The sequence below is a fragment of the Nycticebus coucang genome, chromosome 21 (assembly GCF_027406575.1).
Source record: "Nycticebus coucang isolate mNycCou1 chromosome 21, mNycCou1.pri, whole genome shotgun sequence".
NCBI lineage: Eukaryota > Metazoa > Chordata > Mammalia > Primates > Lorisidae > Nycticebus > Nycticebus coucang.
Genome location: NC_069800.1, coordinates 42,801,580 through 42,815,662, shown reverse-complemented (window position 1 = coordinate 42,815,662; position 14,083 = coordinate 42,801,580). Strand labels below are relative to the sequence as shown.

Genomic DNA, 14,083 nt, shown 5'->3' with positions numbered 1-14,083 from the left:
CAAATGGCTGTGCTCCAAAAGTCACTACTTTCTTACTTACTTTCTTTTGTCTCTGACACAGTCTCACTTTGTCACCCTTGGTAAAATGCAGTGGTGCCATAACTCAGAGCACCCTCATAGTCCTGAGCTCAAGCAATCCTCTTGCCTTGGCCTCCTGAGTAGCTAGGGCTACAGGTGCCTGCCACAATACCTACTTAGTTTTTCTATTTTTAGTTGAGTCAGGGTCTCACTCTTGCTCAGGCTGGTCTCGAACTCCTGAGCTCAGGCAATCTAGCCACCTTGGCCTCCCAGAGTGATTACAGGTGAGAGCCTGGTGGCCTAAAAGTCACTGTTTATTTTTTCTTTTCTATGATCAAAGTGACTACTGGAAAAGTCACTACTTTAGATAAACTTCACCTTTAACTCTTCTGTACCACCCAGAACTTCCCATTATAACCTTTGATCACTGAACAAAGGGAACAAAGAAAGGAGGGATGCAGGGAAAAAGGGAAGGAGGAACTGCAGAAAAAGGACTTCTTGACTAAGGTCTGCCAGCTGCCAGCATAGTTGGGGTCAGTGCCCTCCAGGAGATGTTTGGAAAGAAGTGGGAGGAAAGAGAAGTGCCAGCTTTTGGATTGTCACAGTGCCTGAGGGTACTACCTGCATTTAGTTCACAAAAGCCAGGGTCACTAAAACATCCTGTAAAGCTCAGGCAATCCCACACAAAGAAGAAATCACAGCATAGTAGAATTGCCAACAATGCCTTCCCCATTCCTAGTAAGAAACTCTGAAAGCACATGAGCAGCTTAATCCACCAGCAACTCCTGCTTATGGGTACCCCTGCCTCTTACCTGAAACCTTCCTGCAAAAGTAGAATTGGCCATAAGCTTGAAGACACAGAGTGATGTTGCAGAGCCCAAAATTCTGCTCCCAAGGGCCTGCAACTATCCTTTCCCAGCTCTCCCACTCCAGTAACCCATATCACTCTTGTCCAATGGGAAGGAGGGGAAACAACTGGCTTCAAGGCGGCTGGGGTTCCTGGGCCACAGGAAGGGTATCAGCCTGTACTAGGACCAACCCAAGACCCCAGATACACCTCTGAAATCATAGCTGCATGAGGGAAGTGGGAGTCACTGTTAACATTCAAGTCCACTGTCACCTGAAACCTGTTAACATGGAGCACATGAGCCATAGAATAGACAGGCTCTTCATAAACATCACAAAGTCTTTGCCTCCTCCCCCCTAAAATGTTCACCCTTCCAGCTAAAATCTGAAGGTGTTCCTGTTTCTCTCAAGGACAAGCCTGGTCTTACTCAATAAGCTGTGTCAATAACGAAGGTATGAACAGCCATCTAGCCATGATTTTTATGGCAGAGGCTCTGAAGTCACTCCCAGTTTTATTGTTAATTCACTAGGTCACTTGGGAACAATTTCTGAGAAAGAAAAGCCAAAGCCTATGACAGCAGAGAATATCTATGTATACACAGACATACTGGGGCCAACCCCTCTCCAATTTTTTCTCCATTTATGATACCTAACAAGATCTCCCTTCTGAATTGCTAGAAGTCAGACTTAATTCCAGAACAAAGTCCCTTCTACAAAGATGGAGGATCTAAACTGCGATCCAGAAGGGACAAGGCTCAAGAATAAGAGATAAGGCTAGGAGAACTAGCATTTCAGTAAGAAAAATAATAATACCATCTGATAAAATCCTCAAATGAAAAGAAATATAACAAAATTTATAATCAGGAGCATCCCCTAGGTATTCCTAGGCCGTCACATAAGCCATTTGATTCAGTTATTTCAGCAGATGCTATCACAGTGACTTGAACTGCCCAGCATCCATCCTTCCCCTTCTCCTCTTTTTCTTTGAAGGTACAGATACTTTATTGCTCACTTTTCACACAAAGCACACCTCCAGCCATTTTCCTTCACAGCTTGACAATGTTTATGTTTACAAAAACCCAGCAAGAAGCATCATGTCATGTAGTTTTCAGTAAAGGAGCATGTAAAACATCAACTTAACCAGGCTTTTGTTTTCTGCAGCAATAAAAAAAAGGGCCTCCTGCACTAAGCAAAAATCAGTCTTACTTTGGGCGGCACCTGTGGCTCAGTCGGTAAGGCGCCGGCCCCATATACTGAGGGCGGGGGGTTCAAACCCAACCCCGGCTGAACTGCAACCAAAAAATAGCTGGGCGTTGTGGCGGGCGCCTGTAGTCCCAGCTACTCAGAAGGCTGAGGCAAGAGAATCGCTTAAGCCCAGGAACTGGAGGTTGCTGTGAGCTGTGTGAGGCCATGGCACTCTACCGAGGGCCATAAAGTGAGACTCTGTCTCTACCAAAAAAAAAAAAAAAAAAAAAAAAATCAGTCTTACTTTGTAGTGCATTTCTTCCATTACAAAAAAAGTCTGCCTAAAGCAAACTAACTTGTATTTGCTGAGCCAGTGGTATTAACCTGTGCATAAAACAAATTTCAGTTTGCTGTTTTATTTTTCTAACAGATTTCAAGTAAAAATAAGGTTGAAGGAAGAACTTGTTTTGGATGGATGCAGGTCAGTTTTAATTGCTATACTTAACTAAATGCTTATGTACTATAGGTTCACAACTTAGTCTGCTTTTTTTTTTCTTCAGTCATTTGATCTTTTTATTTATTTATTTATTTTATTGTTGGGAACTTAAGTCTGCTTTTATAATCTGCATGGATTTTGGCCCTGTTCAAGGTTTTCAGAGTTCAGCATATGGTACAGTATTCCATCAACAGAATAAGGCTACTGGAATGTGCTATCTGCAGAAGAGCTCATTTAATAGGAACTAACCTAAAGTTCTATCATGAAGCAAATGTGGTACAACCTCTCTGAATGAAAGGCCAACCGGGGCAGAACTGTACTTGGAAAACAGGAATGAGAATACTTTAAGCAAAACACATACATATGGACTGTTAATATGAGGAAGACTTCCTAGTAGTAAAACTAAAAAAGTCTAGGTAAATCCTCATTTTCGAAACTGCATACTGAAAACGTGAGAACTACTTATTCAAGCAATTTCTTCGAAAAAGTATGCATGTTCTGACTGTGGAAATAGTCTACCGGTCACTTAAAGGCAATTTTATTGGCTTGCCCCATTGGCTTCTTCAGTAAAGCCTTCCCACATGATTAGATGGAACTTTTGCTAGTGTTTCCTTTAATTTTTTTTTTCAATCCCACTGAAGAATTGGAACATAGTTATATTGGCTGGAGGTTTGGACATTCCAAGAGCAATTACGTTTTAAAAAATTTTTCTCTACTGAGGGCCATAAAGTGAGACTCTGTCTCTACAAAAAAAAAAAAAAAATTTTTTTTTCAAAGAAAGGAAAGATGTTGTTTCTCAAATAAACAGCATTACATAAGTCTGTTAAAAGAAAAAAAATCAACAGAACTGAATGAAGACCTACATATTCTTATGCCAAGCACGAATCTGCCTGTCACCTGTCCCAGAACCACCACCTTGATCACCATGGTGCCCACCACCTTGGTATCTATTGTCCTGCTGGTAGCCACCACCCTGGTATCCACTTCCTATATATGAAGTTGTCTGGAAGCCACAATAACCTCCACCTTGATAGCCACTGCTGTGACCACCATGATAGCCACCTGGCTGGAAACCTGAATCTCGATAACCACCATTTGATAGCCACCTCCTCTTCCACTCCCTCCATCTGTCCAGCCTCCTCGATGTTATTTCCTCTTCCTCCCCCTGGCCGCCGTGGTCATAGCCACCATGTCCACCTCTCCCTCCTCCTTGTTCATGACCTCCTCTTCTTCCATGTGAGCAATGTTCATAGGCACCTCTCCCGCCTCCTCGGCCTCCTGCTTGCTGTTGGGGCCCATCTTGCCTTTTTTGCCATGGTGGCATCTCTGGGGGTGGAGGTTCAATTTCATTGGGTCTACCACCTCTGTCAGGCACCCTGCCCATCAACACCTTATTGATGGCACAGGCAGTCTTTTCTCTTATAGAGCTGCTGCTTGTCCTTAAAATCTTTGACAAGTCTTGTCTTGCAGTCAAAAGCTGGGCAACAGAAATAGTGCTTTTAGGAGATAAGAGTGAACGTTTCGGCTGGTAAACTTTGGCTAATTTTTCTGTCTGACTCTTAGCTCTGTCAGACCAGCCAAAGGACTGTACAGTGATATCCAAGCGTTTTATTAGCAGCTTTCTCCGGACTTCCTATTCATTGGCTGTGGCTTGGTTAATTGCCTCTATCTTTTCCCAGTGGGCTAGCCCCATTGGCTTCTTCAATAAAGATTAGATGGAACTTTTGCTAGTGTTTCCTTTAATTTTTTTTTCAATCCCACTGAAGAATTGGAACATAGTTATATTGGCTGGAGGTTTGGACATTCCTAGAGCAATACATATGCCTTTCAACTCTTAAAAGACCTCATTACTGCCTCCTTCTTGAGCTTTTTTTGGAGGAGCATTCACACAGAGCATCTGGCAGCTTCTAGTTCTGAGATGAGGTATGTGAGCAAAAGAAGGCAGTTCTTCTGAACTCGAAGGCACTTGGTCATGTTCCCAGATGTCAGTGAAAGATATGGACAGCTCATCTCCCCTAGGAGCCCACTCACCTTAAGCTCGAATTCTTCAGCTTCACTTGGACTGTTAGTTGCTTGCACATTTTTCTCTAGCTTACAGAGCACTCTTAATTCAGACACCAGATAAGCACAGAGCCAGGTTTACCCAGGTAAACTCAGGGGAACTGGCTCCAGCAGAGACAGCCTGAGATAGAGCACCATCTTCCAACAATGGGCCCTTGTAACCTAGATCTTCCAACGACTCCAAGATGTCATTCTCCATGAGGTCACACTCCATGCTACTGTAGTATTCAAATTTCCGAGTCGTCAGGCTCCCCTCTTCACCAACAACGCATACACTCACGCCCCCTTTCTCCTCTTATAACCACCCCCACCCTTATTCCTGTTTAAGCTAGGCAGGTGGCCATCTGGCTAGTCCTCCCCTTTTTACCTTTCTACCTACAAGGGGCTGGACCTTCAATCATACAGATAAAGGTAGTCTCCAAGAGACTGCCAGAGCCATAGACAGAAAGAAACCAAGTTTCCAAACCCATGGATAGACAATCCTAGAGAAAGGCCACCGACCTAGCCTAGACCCCTGGCTACCCCTGAAACATTCATTTTGTGAAAAAGCAACTTCCATTTTGTTTCAGCCTCTATTTTGGAGGTCTTTGATAACACGTTTCCTTTTACCCAAACCAAGACAGACCCTTGGTAAATGTTCCCTGCTGGACAACTCCCTGTCATACCAGAACTCAAAGCCAGGCCTCTGTGTGTCAGAGTATGAGAGGAAGCAGGCTCCCATCCTGCCACCTCATGGCTCTGATGCTCTGCTCTGCCTGATACCAGGAGGCCTCCAGGACTAATGAGCATGAAGGAAATCTTGTTGAGGAGTGGCCCATCAAGTCTTAACTCATGTGCGGTGCAGTCTGTCACTCTTTATAACCTAACCAAAAAAGGGTAGTTCTCAGGGGGGAACTTCAGGAGGGATTTTATAGATGAGAAGCAGGCCTGCTATACTAATTCCAATAGCAAGTTCACAAGGCCATGCAGTACTGCTGAGAAGAGGCAGTTAGAAAGGTATAAAACAAGTACTTGATGGGAGCCAGGACAAGGGTTCTAGCCCAGGCTCCACCCTGGAAATCATGGAAGAGTACCTGTTCCACTCAAGGTCCCATTGCTATATATGGTAAAGTAGGGGTAGATTATAAAAGGCAACACATCCCAGTAAGAGCCACTCTTGTTTTTCAGACCTTATATGAATTTGGGTCATCTAACACGTAGAATGCAGCCACATTAGCCACATATGCTTAATTTCACTCCTCAGACTTCAGGCCACTAAAAAGACAGAAGTCAGCTCCAAAAGGCCTACAACTTATCTGTATCAACAAACCACCAAGAAACATATTTATTGAGCAACCACTGTATTAGAAACATTCTCAAAATAATACCTTTTGTTTACCAATCAAGAATATTTAGGATAAAAGTAAAAACAACCCGTGGCATATACATACAATATGATTCAGCTTTAAAAAGGACATTCTGACACATGATACAGCCTGGATGAACCTTAAGGACATTACGCAAAGTGAAATAAGACAGTCACAAGAGAATAAATGCTATATGACTTCACTTACATGAAGTATCTAGAGAAGTTAAATTCATAGAGAAAGTAGAACAGTAGTTGACAGAGTCTGGGGTAATGGGGAAATGGGGAGTTAATAGGTACAGAGTTTCTGTTTTATAAGATGAAGAGTTTGGAGACTGGTTGTGCAATAACATATAGTACAGAGCTACATGCTTAAAAATGGTTAAAATGACATGATTGCAAGAGGGACTTTGCCTAACAATTGCAATCAATGTAACCTGGCATATTGTACCCTCAATGAATCCCCAACAATAAAAAATAAATAAATAAATAAATAAATGGTTAAAATGTTAAGTTTTATTATATAAATCTCACCACAAGTAAAAACAAATAAAAAACCATCACTGCGTACCAAAACAAAAACAAACCAATTACATATACCCTATCTTGATTACGATAGTGGCTGCATGGGTGCAGATATATGGCAAAATTCAATGAACTCTTAAAATAGATGAACTTAATTATATACAAAATATTCCTCAATAAAGTTAATTTTTTACAAGGAGAATATTTCTTGTATAACTGAGAATTTCTAGTAAAGGTCTCAATCTCAGTCTCACAATTAATTTCATGACTTTCCAATTTCTCAAATTTATCCTGCCCCCAGACCAGGCCAACCGCACCCCTTCCCATAGCAGCAGGCACCACCCACACTTACTGCAAGATGCTCATCTTGAGCTGTAGGCCATGCAGAACCTCGATCACTCTCTGCACATCACCAAGAAGCTGGTGAGTCGCCACAATCTTCTTAGCATTCTGATGGGAGTAATTCTCCTCTAGAAACGTCAGGCCATGCATATGTCCCCTGCTCAACCACTCCTTGTCATACCAGTACTTGAAACCAGGCCTCTGACCTAAACCAGTGACAATGACAGGGTTACAATAAGTCCTGAAAGAAACCCATCATTATTCACAATTATCAAACTACTGGAAGGATGGATTAGTGTGTTCACTTTGTTCATATATTAATCCAGTATACACTTACTTTTCACCTACTATATGCTGGGCTTCTAATAGGTGTTGGGGATATAGCAGTGAGAAGGCATGTACACTTCCTGATCTGGAACTGGCCAGAGTTGGGGTGGGAACCTGGATTATCTCTACATGTAAATATTATCATTCCCTCCCTTCCTTAAAACCTTCCACTGCCTCCTACCGTTCACTGAAGCAAGCCCAGAGCCCCATCTCTGCCTTGGTGAAGCCTACAGGACCCAGCTCCTTCCTGCCCTCCTCTTCCCTTACAGGGAGCCTCCCTTCAGTTTCTAGAAGATATCAAACTCTTGCTATAGCAGCACCCTAGGGTATGGAACCCTACTCCCCAAGGCCTTTGCAGGGCTGGCTCCTTCACACCTTTTCTCAGGGAGGCCTTTACCACCTCCCAAAGTTCATAGAGCCTTGTCAGGGCCCCTGAGGCATTCCTTCTCTTATCATTTCTCCCTCTCACAGCATTCTTCACTACCTTAACACAGCCTAATTGTTTAAACTTATTTTAACATCTGTTTCTGACCCAGCCTGGCCTTGCTATCTATCTTCATGTCTGGCAAAAAGTATCTTCAGTGGATTTACCAATGAATGGAAAGAAGGTACAAGTGTACCACCCCCCACAGACGATCAGGTCCCTTTAACTGGATGGCTTCAGTGGTCCTGTTCATTACAGGGTCCCTCAGGAAGGACTGAAAACATAAGCACATATGACTCAACAATACTCTTTACTCTGAAAGCCCAAGGAACAGGTCTCAACAGACTGTTGTTCACCTATCAATATCTATTAAAAACCCTGAAAACCCCTAGTAATCTCTATCAAGGTCTTTGGGCCCTTTCTGGCTTTACTAATGTACATGGTGGGGATATACCTTAATCCTACTAAAAACATGTTTAGGTAACCTTTAAAAAGATTCTGTTTGGCTAATCTTTTGTCCCAACCCACTGCAGAGTCAAACAGTCTATAAATGCAGACCCTGCAACACATGCAGTGCCCAGTTCAAAGAAGAGTCTATTTGCAGTCTTGGCAATTAAAGTTATAGAAGTTCAAATGTACACAAGATTTGATGAGGATGGTATGTGTGATCGCTAAAGAGGGAAAAGTGGAGAGAAAGATATGGGGCACAAAAAAGATTTTTAAAAGATAACGCTAAGGAGCCCTCAAGATTATGTGAGGGAACCTCAGAGGCAGCTGCTACAGGTAATGGCCTGCACAAAAGGATTCAAAGCAGCACAAGACAAGGTGACATGAAATTGATCCTCTTTACTTGTCCGGTACTAACTGGTGGAATGATCTTGAGCAAGTCATGTGTCTTCTAGGCCTGTGTCTGCTCACCTGTCTGATCTTCTGGCTACATTCTCTCCTTGGGATAAAGGCATAAACAGAGGCTGATTCTTCTCTGCCTATGGACAGATCTAGTACATGGAGATAACGTTTACAACAGGTCATCAGGTCCCAGCGGGACCTGCTTGATGGAAAATGATCTGTGGTGACCAGTCCCTCCCTACACAATCAGCAAAATCAAGAGATTTGGTCCTATAAGCCATTTCCAACTTCTATTTGCTTTGTGAAGTTAGGAATATCATTTATATCCTCTGGACATCAGTTTCATCCTCATAAGCAAAAAGGCAGTAAAAGCTCCCACCCAGCACACCTCATAGGAGCAGAATGAACACAGAAGCAGAAGCTATGTGGGAATCTGGGGGCTGGAACCGAGGGAGAGACCTTACAGGTGCTGATGGGAAACAATGTCACCATCCCACTGACAGCAAAACCATAACCACGGATTTATAATCCACCCCTTCAAGAAACGGGCACCCAAGTAACCCCCATAGCTATGAAACTAACTGATCTTACTAAGGAATTCAGTCACTACTGAGTGGCAACAGGCTCTAGACAGCCATGCCTTCCTCCTTCCCTTCAAGGGTACATCTCCCTTTCACGTGGTAATGATGCAACAGAGGACAGATGTTGCCACAGTAAGCAAAGGCAGGTTTCTAACCTTCCAATAGCCCCCAAAAGCCAGGGACAAAGCCCACATGGCCATCCTCATGAGCTCTCAAGGGAAAAAAATGCTCACTTCAGCAGAGAAGATTAGCAGAGTCCCAGCGCAAGGATGACACCACATCTATGAAGCATTCCCTGTTTATTATAGAGTTTCAGTTATGCAGGATAAAACTTCTAGAGATCTGCCAAACAACATAGTGGTTATAGTAAACAACACTGCACTGTACACTTAATTTGTGAAGAGGGTAGACCTCATGTTTTTTTTTTTTTTAACAACCACAATCAAAGAAAGTTCTTGTTCTCAAGGCCACACACTCTTACTGCTAAGTTGGGGGCAGCTGGCCACGGGGTGGACTAGCAACAGAGGCAGGGGAAGTGGGAGTCTAGCAATGCTAAAGAAAAGAATCTCAAGATCACAGACAATTTAGGATGATTCACAGCCAGCTGTGCTAAGAAAAAGGCTACATACTGTTAATACTCCTAACTCTAGAAATCTCTACCTGGAGGGTCTTGGCAAACATAACAGGTGTATTTTTCGGGCACATTTTCTTCCAGTAATCCCATGCAGACCCCATGCTGCCAGCACTGGCATTCTTCACACTGTTAGAATTAAAGAAGCAATAAAAATTAAACTCAGAAGGTGTCCTCCATCCAAAAGTAAGACCCACCTGCTGGGGGAACAATTTGGGAAGGCAGAAGAAGGTGGGAGGATCACTCCCTCCTGACTAACGGGGAACTGAGCTGCAGCCACACATCTGGACCCACATTATCCAATATGGCAGCCACTAACCACATGTGGCTCTACAAAGAAATTAACAAGTCTGGGCAGCGCCTGTGGCTCAGAGAGTAGGGCGCCGGCCCCATATACCAAGGGTAGCGGGTTTGAACCCAGCCCTGGCCAAACTGCAACAAAAAATAGCCAGGCATTGTGGTGGGCACCTGTAGTCCCAGCTACTCGGAAGGCTGAGGCTAGAGAATCGCCTAAGCCCAGGAGTTAGTGGTTGCTGTGAGCTGTGATGCCACAGCACTCTACTGAGGGTGATAAAGTGAGACTCTGTCTCTAACTAAAAAAAAAAAAAGAAAAAGAAATTAATAAGTGCCATACAATTTTAGTTCCTCAGTGGCACAAGTCACAGTTTAAGTGCTCAACAGCCACATGAGGGTAGTGGCTCAGTGTGCTAACATTTGTAACTATTAAACAGTAATGATCACAGAATAATGACTGTTTTCACTCCCATTTCTTAAGTTATACTTTTCTGATCACTTTATGGGAATCAAGTAACAACTGCTGAGATTCTTAGAGAATAGTTAACTTTGTATGACAAAAAGGTGAGTTTGAAATATAGCTCAGGGGCAGTTCCTGTGGCTCAGTGAGTAGGGCGCTGACACCATATATCGAGGGTGGCGGGTTAGAACCCGGCCCCGGCCAAACTGCAAATAAAACAGCCAGGCATTGTGGTGGGCGCCTGTAGTCCCAGCTATACACAGGAGGCTGAGGCAGGAGAATCACCTAAGCCCAAGAGCTGGAGGTTGCTGTGAGCTGTGACGCCACAGCACTCTACCGTGGGCGACAAACTGAGACTCTGTCTCTTAAGAAAACAAAAAAGAGGGTGGCACCTGTGGCTCAAGGAGTAGGGTGCCGGTCCCATATGCTGGAGGTAGCGGGTTCAAACCCAGCCCCGGCCAAAAACCACAAAAACAAAAAAAGAAAAGAAATATAGCTCAGGGCAGCGCCTGTGGCTCAATCGGTAAGGCGCCGGCCCCATATACCGAGGGTGGTGGGTTCAAACCCGGCCCCGGCCAAACTACAGCCAAAAAAATGGCCGGGTGTTGTGGCGGGCGCCTGTTGTCCCAGCTACTCGGGAGGCTGAGGCAAGAGAATTGCCTAAGCCTAGGAGTTGGAGGTTGCTGTGAGCTGTGTGAGGCCACGGCACTCTACTGAGGGCCATAAAGTGAGACTCTGTCTCTACAAAAAAAAAAGAAAGAAATATAGCTCAGACACCCATTAGCTGTATAACTCTGCACAAGTCACTTCTCCCAAGACTTCAGTTCCCCAATCGGCTAAATGGGATACTATTCCTAACTCCATCCAATTCCCACGCCAGGACTGTTTGTGATGGTTAAACAGGTCATGTGTAAAAGCTCCTAGCATAGAGCCCAGCTTTCAATATTAAGCTCCTACTGCTGACTACTAAGGGCAAGACAATTCACTCATGGAATAATCTGATGTTAGCACTTCGCATTTATTCTCTCTAAATCAGAGTGTCCAATCTGTGCCCACAGGCAGGTTATTTGAGGACCGTTTTGCTTATCTGTGGTATCAGATATCATAAAAAAAGTATGCAAGGACCTTTTCTTTTGTTCATCAGCTGTCATTAGTTTTGTTTATTTATTTATAGACAGAGTCCCACTCATTAGTTTTGTTTATTTATTTAGAGACATAGTCCCACCCTGTAACCCTCAGAGTGCCATGGCATCACAGCTCACAGCAACCTCCAACTCCTGGGCTTAGGTGATTCCCCTGCCTCAGCCTCCTGAGCAGCTGAGATCACAGGCCCCTGCCACAACTCCCAGCTATCTTTCGTTGCAGTTTGGCCAGGGCTGAGTATATGCCATCCTCGGTATATGGGGCCGGCGCCCTACCCACTGAGCCACAGGTGCCACCCTCTTTTTTGTTTTCCTAATAAAACACCCTCTTTTCCACCCTCTTTTTTGTTTTCCTTTGTTTTTGTTTTCTTTTTTGTTTTAACCTAATAACTGGTACTGCCAGTTTTGTGTATTTAATCTGTAGCCCAAGACAACTCTTACTCTTCCAATGTGTGAAAGAAAAGAAAAAAGTATGGACACCCTTCACCTTACCAAAAGTCACACAGCTAATTAGAGGCAAAGATAGACTAGAACGGCATGGATAGTTGCAAAGCCAGTTCTTTTAACCCCTAGGCTCGACTTCCTTGCCTGGATATTGGGGGAGGGAGGGAGAATGAGAGGGAAAAGGAAAAAGGAGCAGCTGACATTAAAAAAGAAAAAAAAAGAAGCAGCAGCAGCTGACAGCAAGGAGGTACTAGGACACACATAGAGCTGAGGGTCCAGAGGAGGAAATGAAAAGAAAGGGGGGACTCCCACGGAGATACTGGGACTCTTCAAGCATCTCCAAACCAGTGCTCTAAACCTTCAGTTACCCAAGAAACAGATTACCCCTCGAAGATGGACAGTGAGCTTCCTGACATGACATTGACGGTGGCCAATGGCTTGGCCACAAGGGCCTAGAAATCCAAAGCTCAAAATAGTCCTTGACTACTTGGATGCAGATAAGCCTGGGCATTAGGAGGGCTTTCCTGGCAGATATGAGGTTTCCTGGAAGTTATCACATCAGAATCAACAGATAAAATCTACTCCAGATTTTTCAATTTAGATATGAGTAACTAAGTTCAATGAAGAAAAGTAACAATAAAGACAATAAGTAGCAGAAAACAGATTAATAATTAAGAATCAAAGTCTATTTCACCAATTTGACTTTGTAAATCTTGAAAACAAGATTCACCAAAAGTCAATCAAATAAAACTAGGTTTCAAAATGATAACATTTTGGGCGGTGCCTGTGGCTCAAAGGGGTAGGGCGCTGGCCCCATATGCTGGAGGTGGTGGGTTCAAACCCAGTCCCGGTCAAAAACTGCAAAAATAAAAAAATAAAAAGATAACATTTTACATGTAGGTATGGCTAAAATAAATACATTACTCATTTTAAAATGTTTACATTTAGAAACAAATCAAAATAATAACCTAAAATATGGGGAAAAAACTCTAAGGAGAAACATAAATATGCAAAATCTCTATAAAACAAATTTTTAAATACTATTTGAAGAACACAGAGACTTAAGTCAATGGTATAGTGAACACTATCCCTGGATAGCAAGAGTCAACATCATAAGGACATCAATTCTCCTTCAGTTGATTTAATAAAAATAATGTAACCCCAATAAAATAATAAATTAAAAGTTTGAAACTAGAAAGAATTCCAAAATTAACAGCCAAGAAATACGTGAAAATGAAAGCAATAACGGTATACTACTAGCTCCTATCAGGTATTTTAAAATATTATAAAGGCTGGGCGGCGCCTGTGGCTCAGTGAGCAGGGCACCGGCCCCATATGCCGTGGGTGGCGGGTTCAAACCCAGCCCTGGCCAAACTGCAACCAAAAAATAGCCGGGCATTGTGGCGGGTGCCTGTAGTCCCAGTTGCTCAGGAGGCTGAGGCAAGAGAATCGCGTAAGCCCAAGAGTTAGAGGTTGCTGTGAGCCGTGTGACGCCACGGCACTCTACCCAAGGGCGGTACAGTAAGACTCTGTCTCTACAAAAAAAAAAAATATATATATTATAAAGGCACAATAATTAAAATAGAATTGTACAAATACAGACAGATGGATCAATGGAAGAGAGAATCCACACAGAGATCCAAATACAAATGGAAATAAAGTAAAGGTGGTATTTCAAACAGTGGAACATGGTGTTAGTACAACTGGGTACCCTGGTTCCTACTTTATATCAGGGTAAATTCTAGGTGGATCAGATTTTTTTTTTCCTCAGAGTCTCTTACTTTGTCACCTCAATAGAGTGCAATGGTATCATATAGCTCACAGCAATCTCAAACTCTCAGGCTCTAGTGATCCTCTTGCCTCAGCCTCCCGAGTAGCTGGGACTACAGGCGCCCACCACAACACCCAGCTAATTTTTCTATTTTAGTAGAGACAGGGTCTCACTGTTACTCAGGCTGGGTCTTGACCTCCTGTGCTCAAGCAATCCACCTGCCTCAGCCTCCCAGAGCCCTAGGATTATAGGCGTGAGCCACTACATCCAGCCTATTTATATGGTTTAAACAAATGAAAATACTAGAGGAAACTATGAGAGACTTTCTTTCTTTTTTTTTTT

General features: G+C 43.3%; 1 protein-coding gene and 2 pseudogenes across 3 annotated transcripts in view; 1 reads left to right on the top strand and 2 right to left on the bottom strand.

Moving 5' to 3' along the window:
* Positions 1 to 14,083, bottom strand: part of PHF20 (PHD finger protein 20) — a 161,524-nt gene that overhangs the window by 8,802 nt on the left and 138,639 nt on the right. For all 3 annotated transcript variants that reach the window (XM_053574949.1, XM_053574950.1, XM_053574951.1), the window contains 2 exons: positions 9,660 to 9,759; positions 6,829 to 7,024 (listed from right to left, as the gene is read on the bottom strand). In XM_053574949.1, the coding sequence (XP_053430924.1) occupies positions 6,829 to 7,024; positions 9,660 to 9,759 (296 nt within the window). The remainder of the gene's footprint in view (positions 1 to 6,828; positions 7,025 to 9,659; positions 9,760 to 14,083) is intronic.
* Positions 3,382 to 5,240, bottom strand: LOC128574269 (protein FAM98A-like; annotated as a pseudogene).
* Positions 9,209 to 9,302, top strand: LOC128574338 (uncharacterized; annotated as a pseudogene).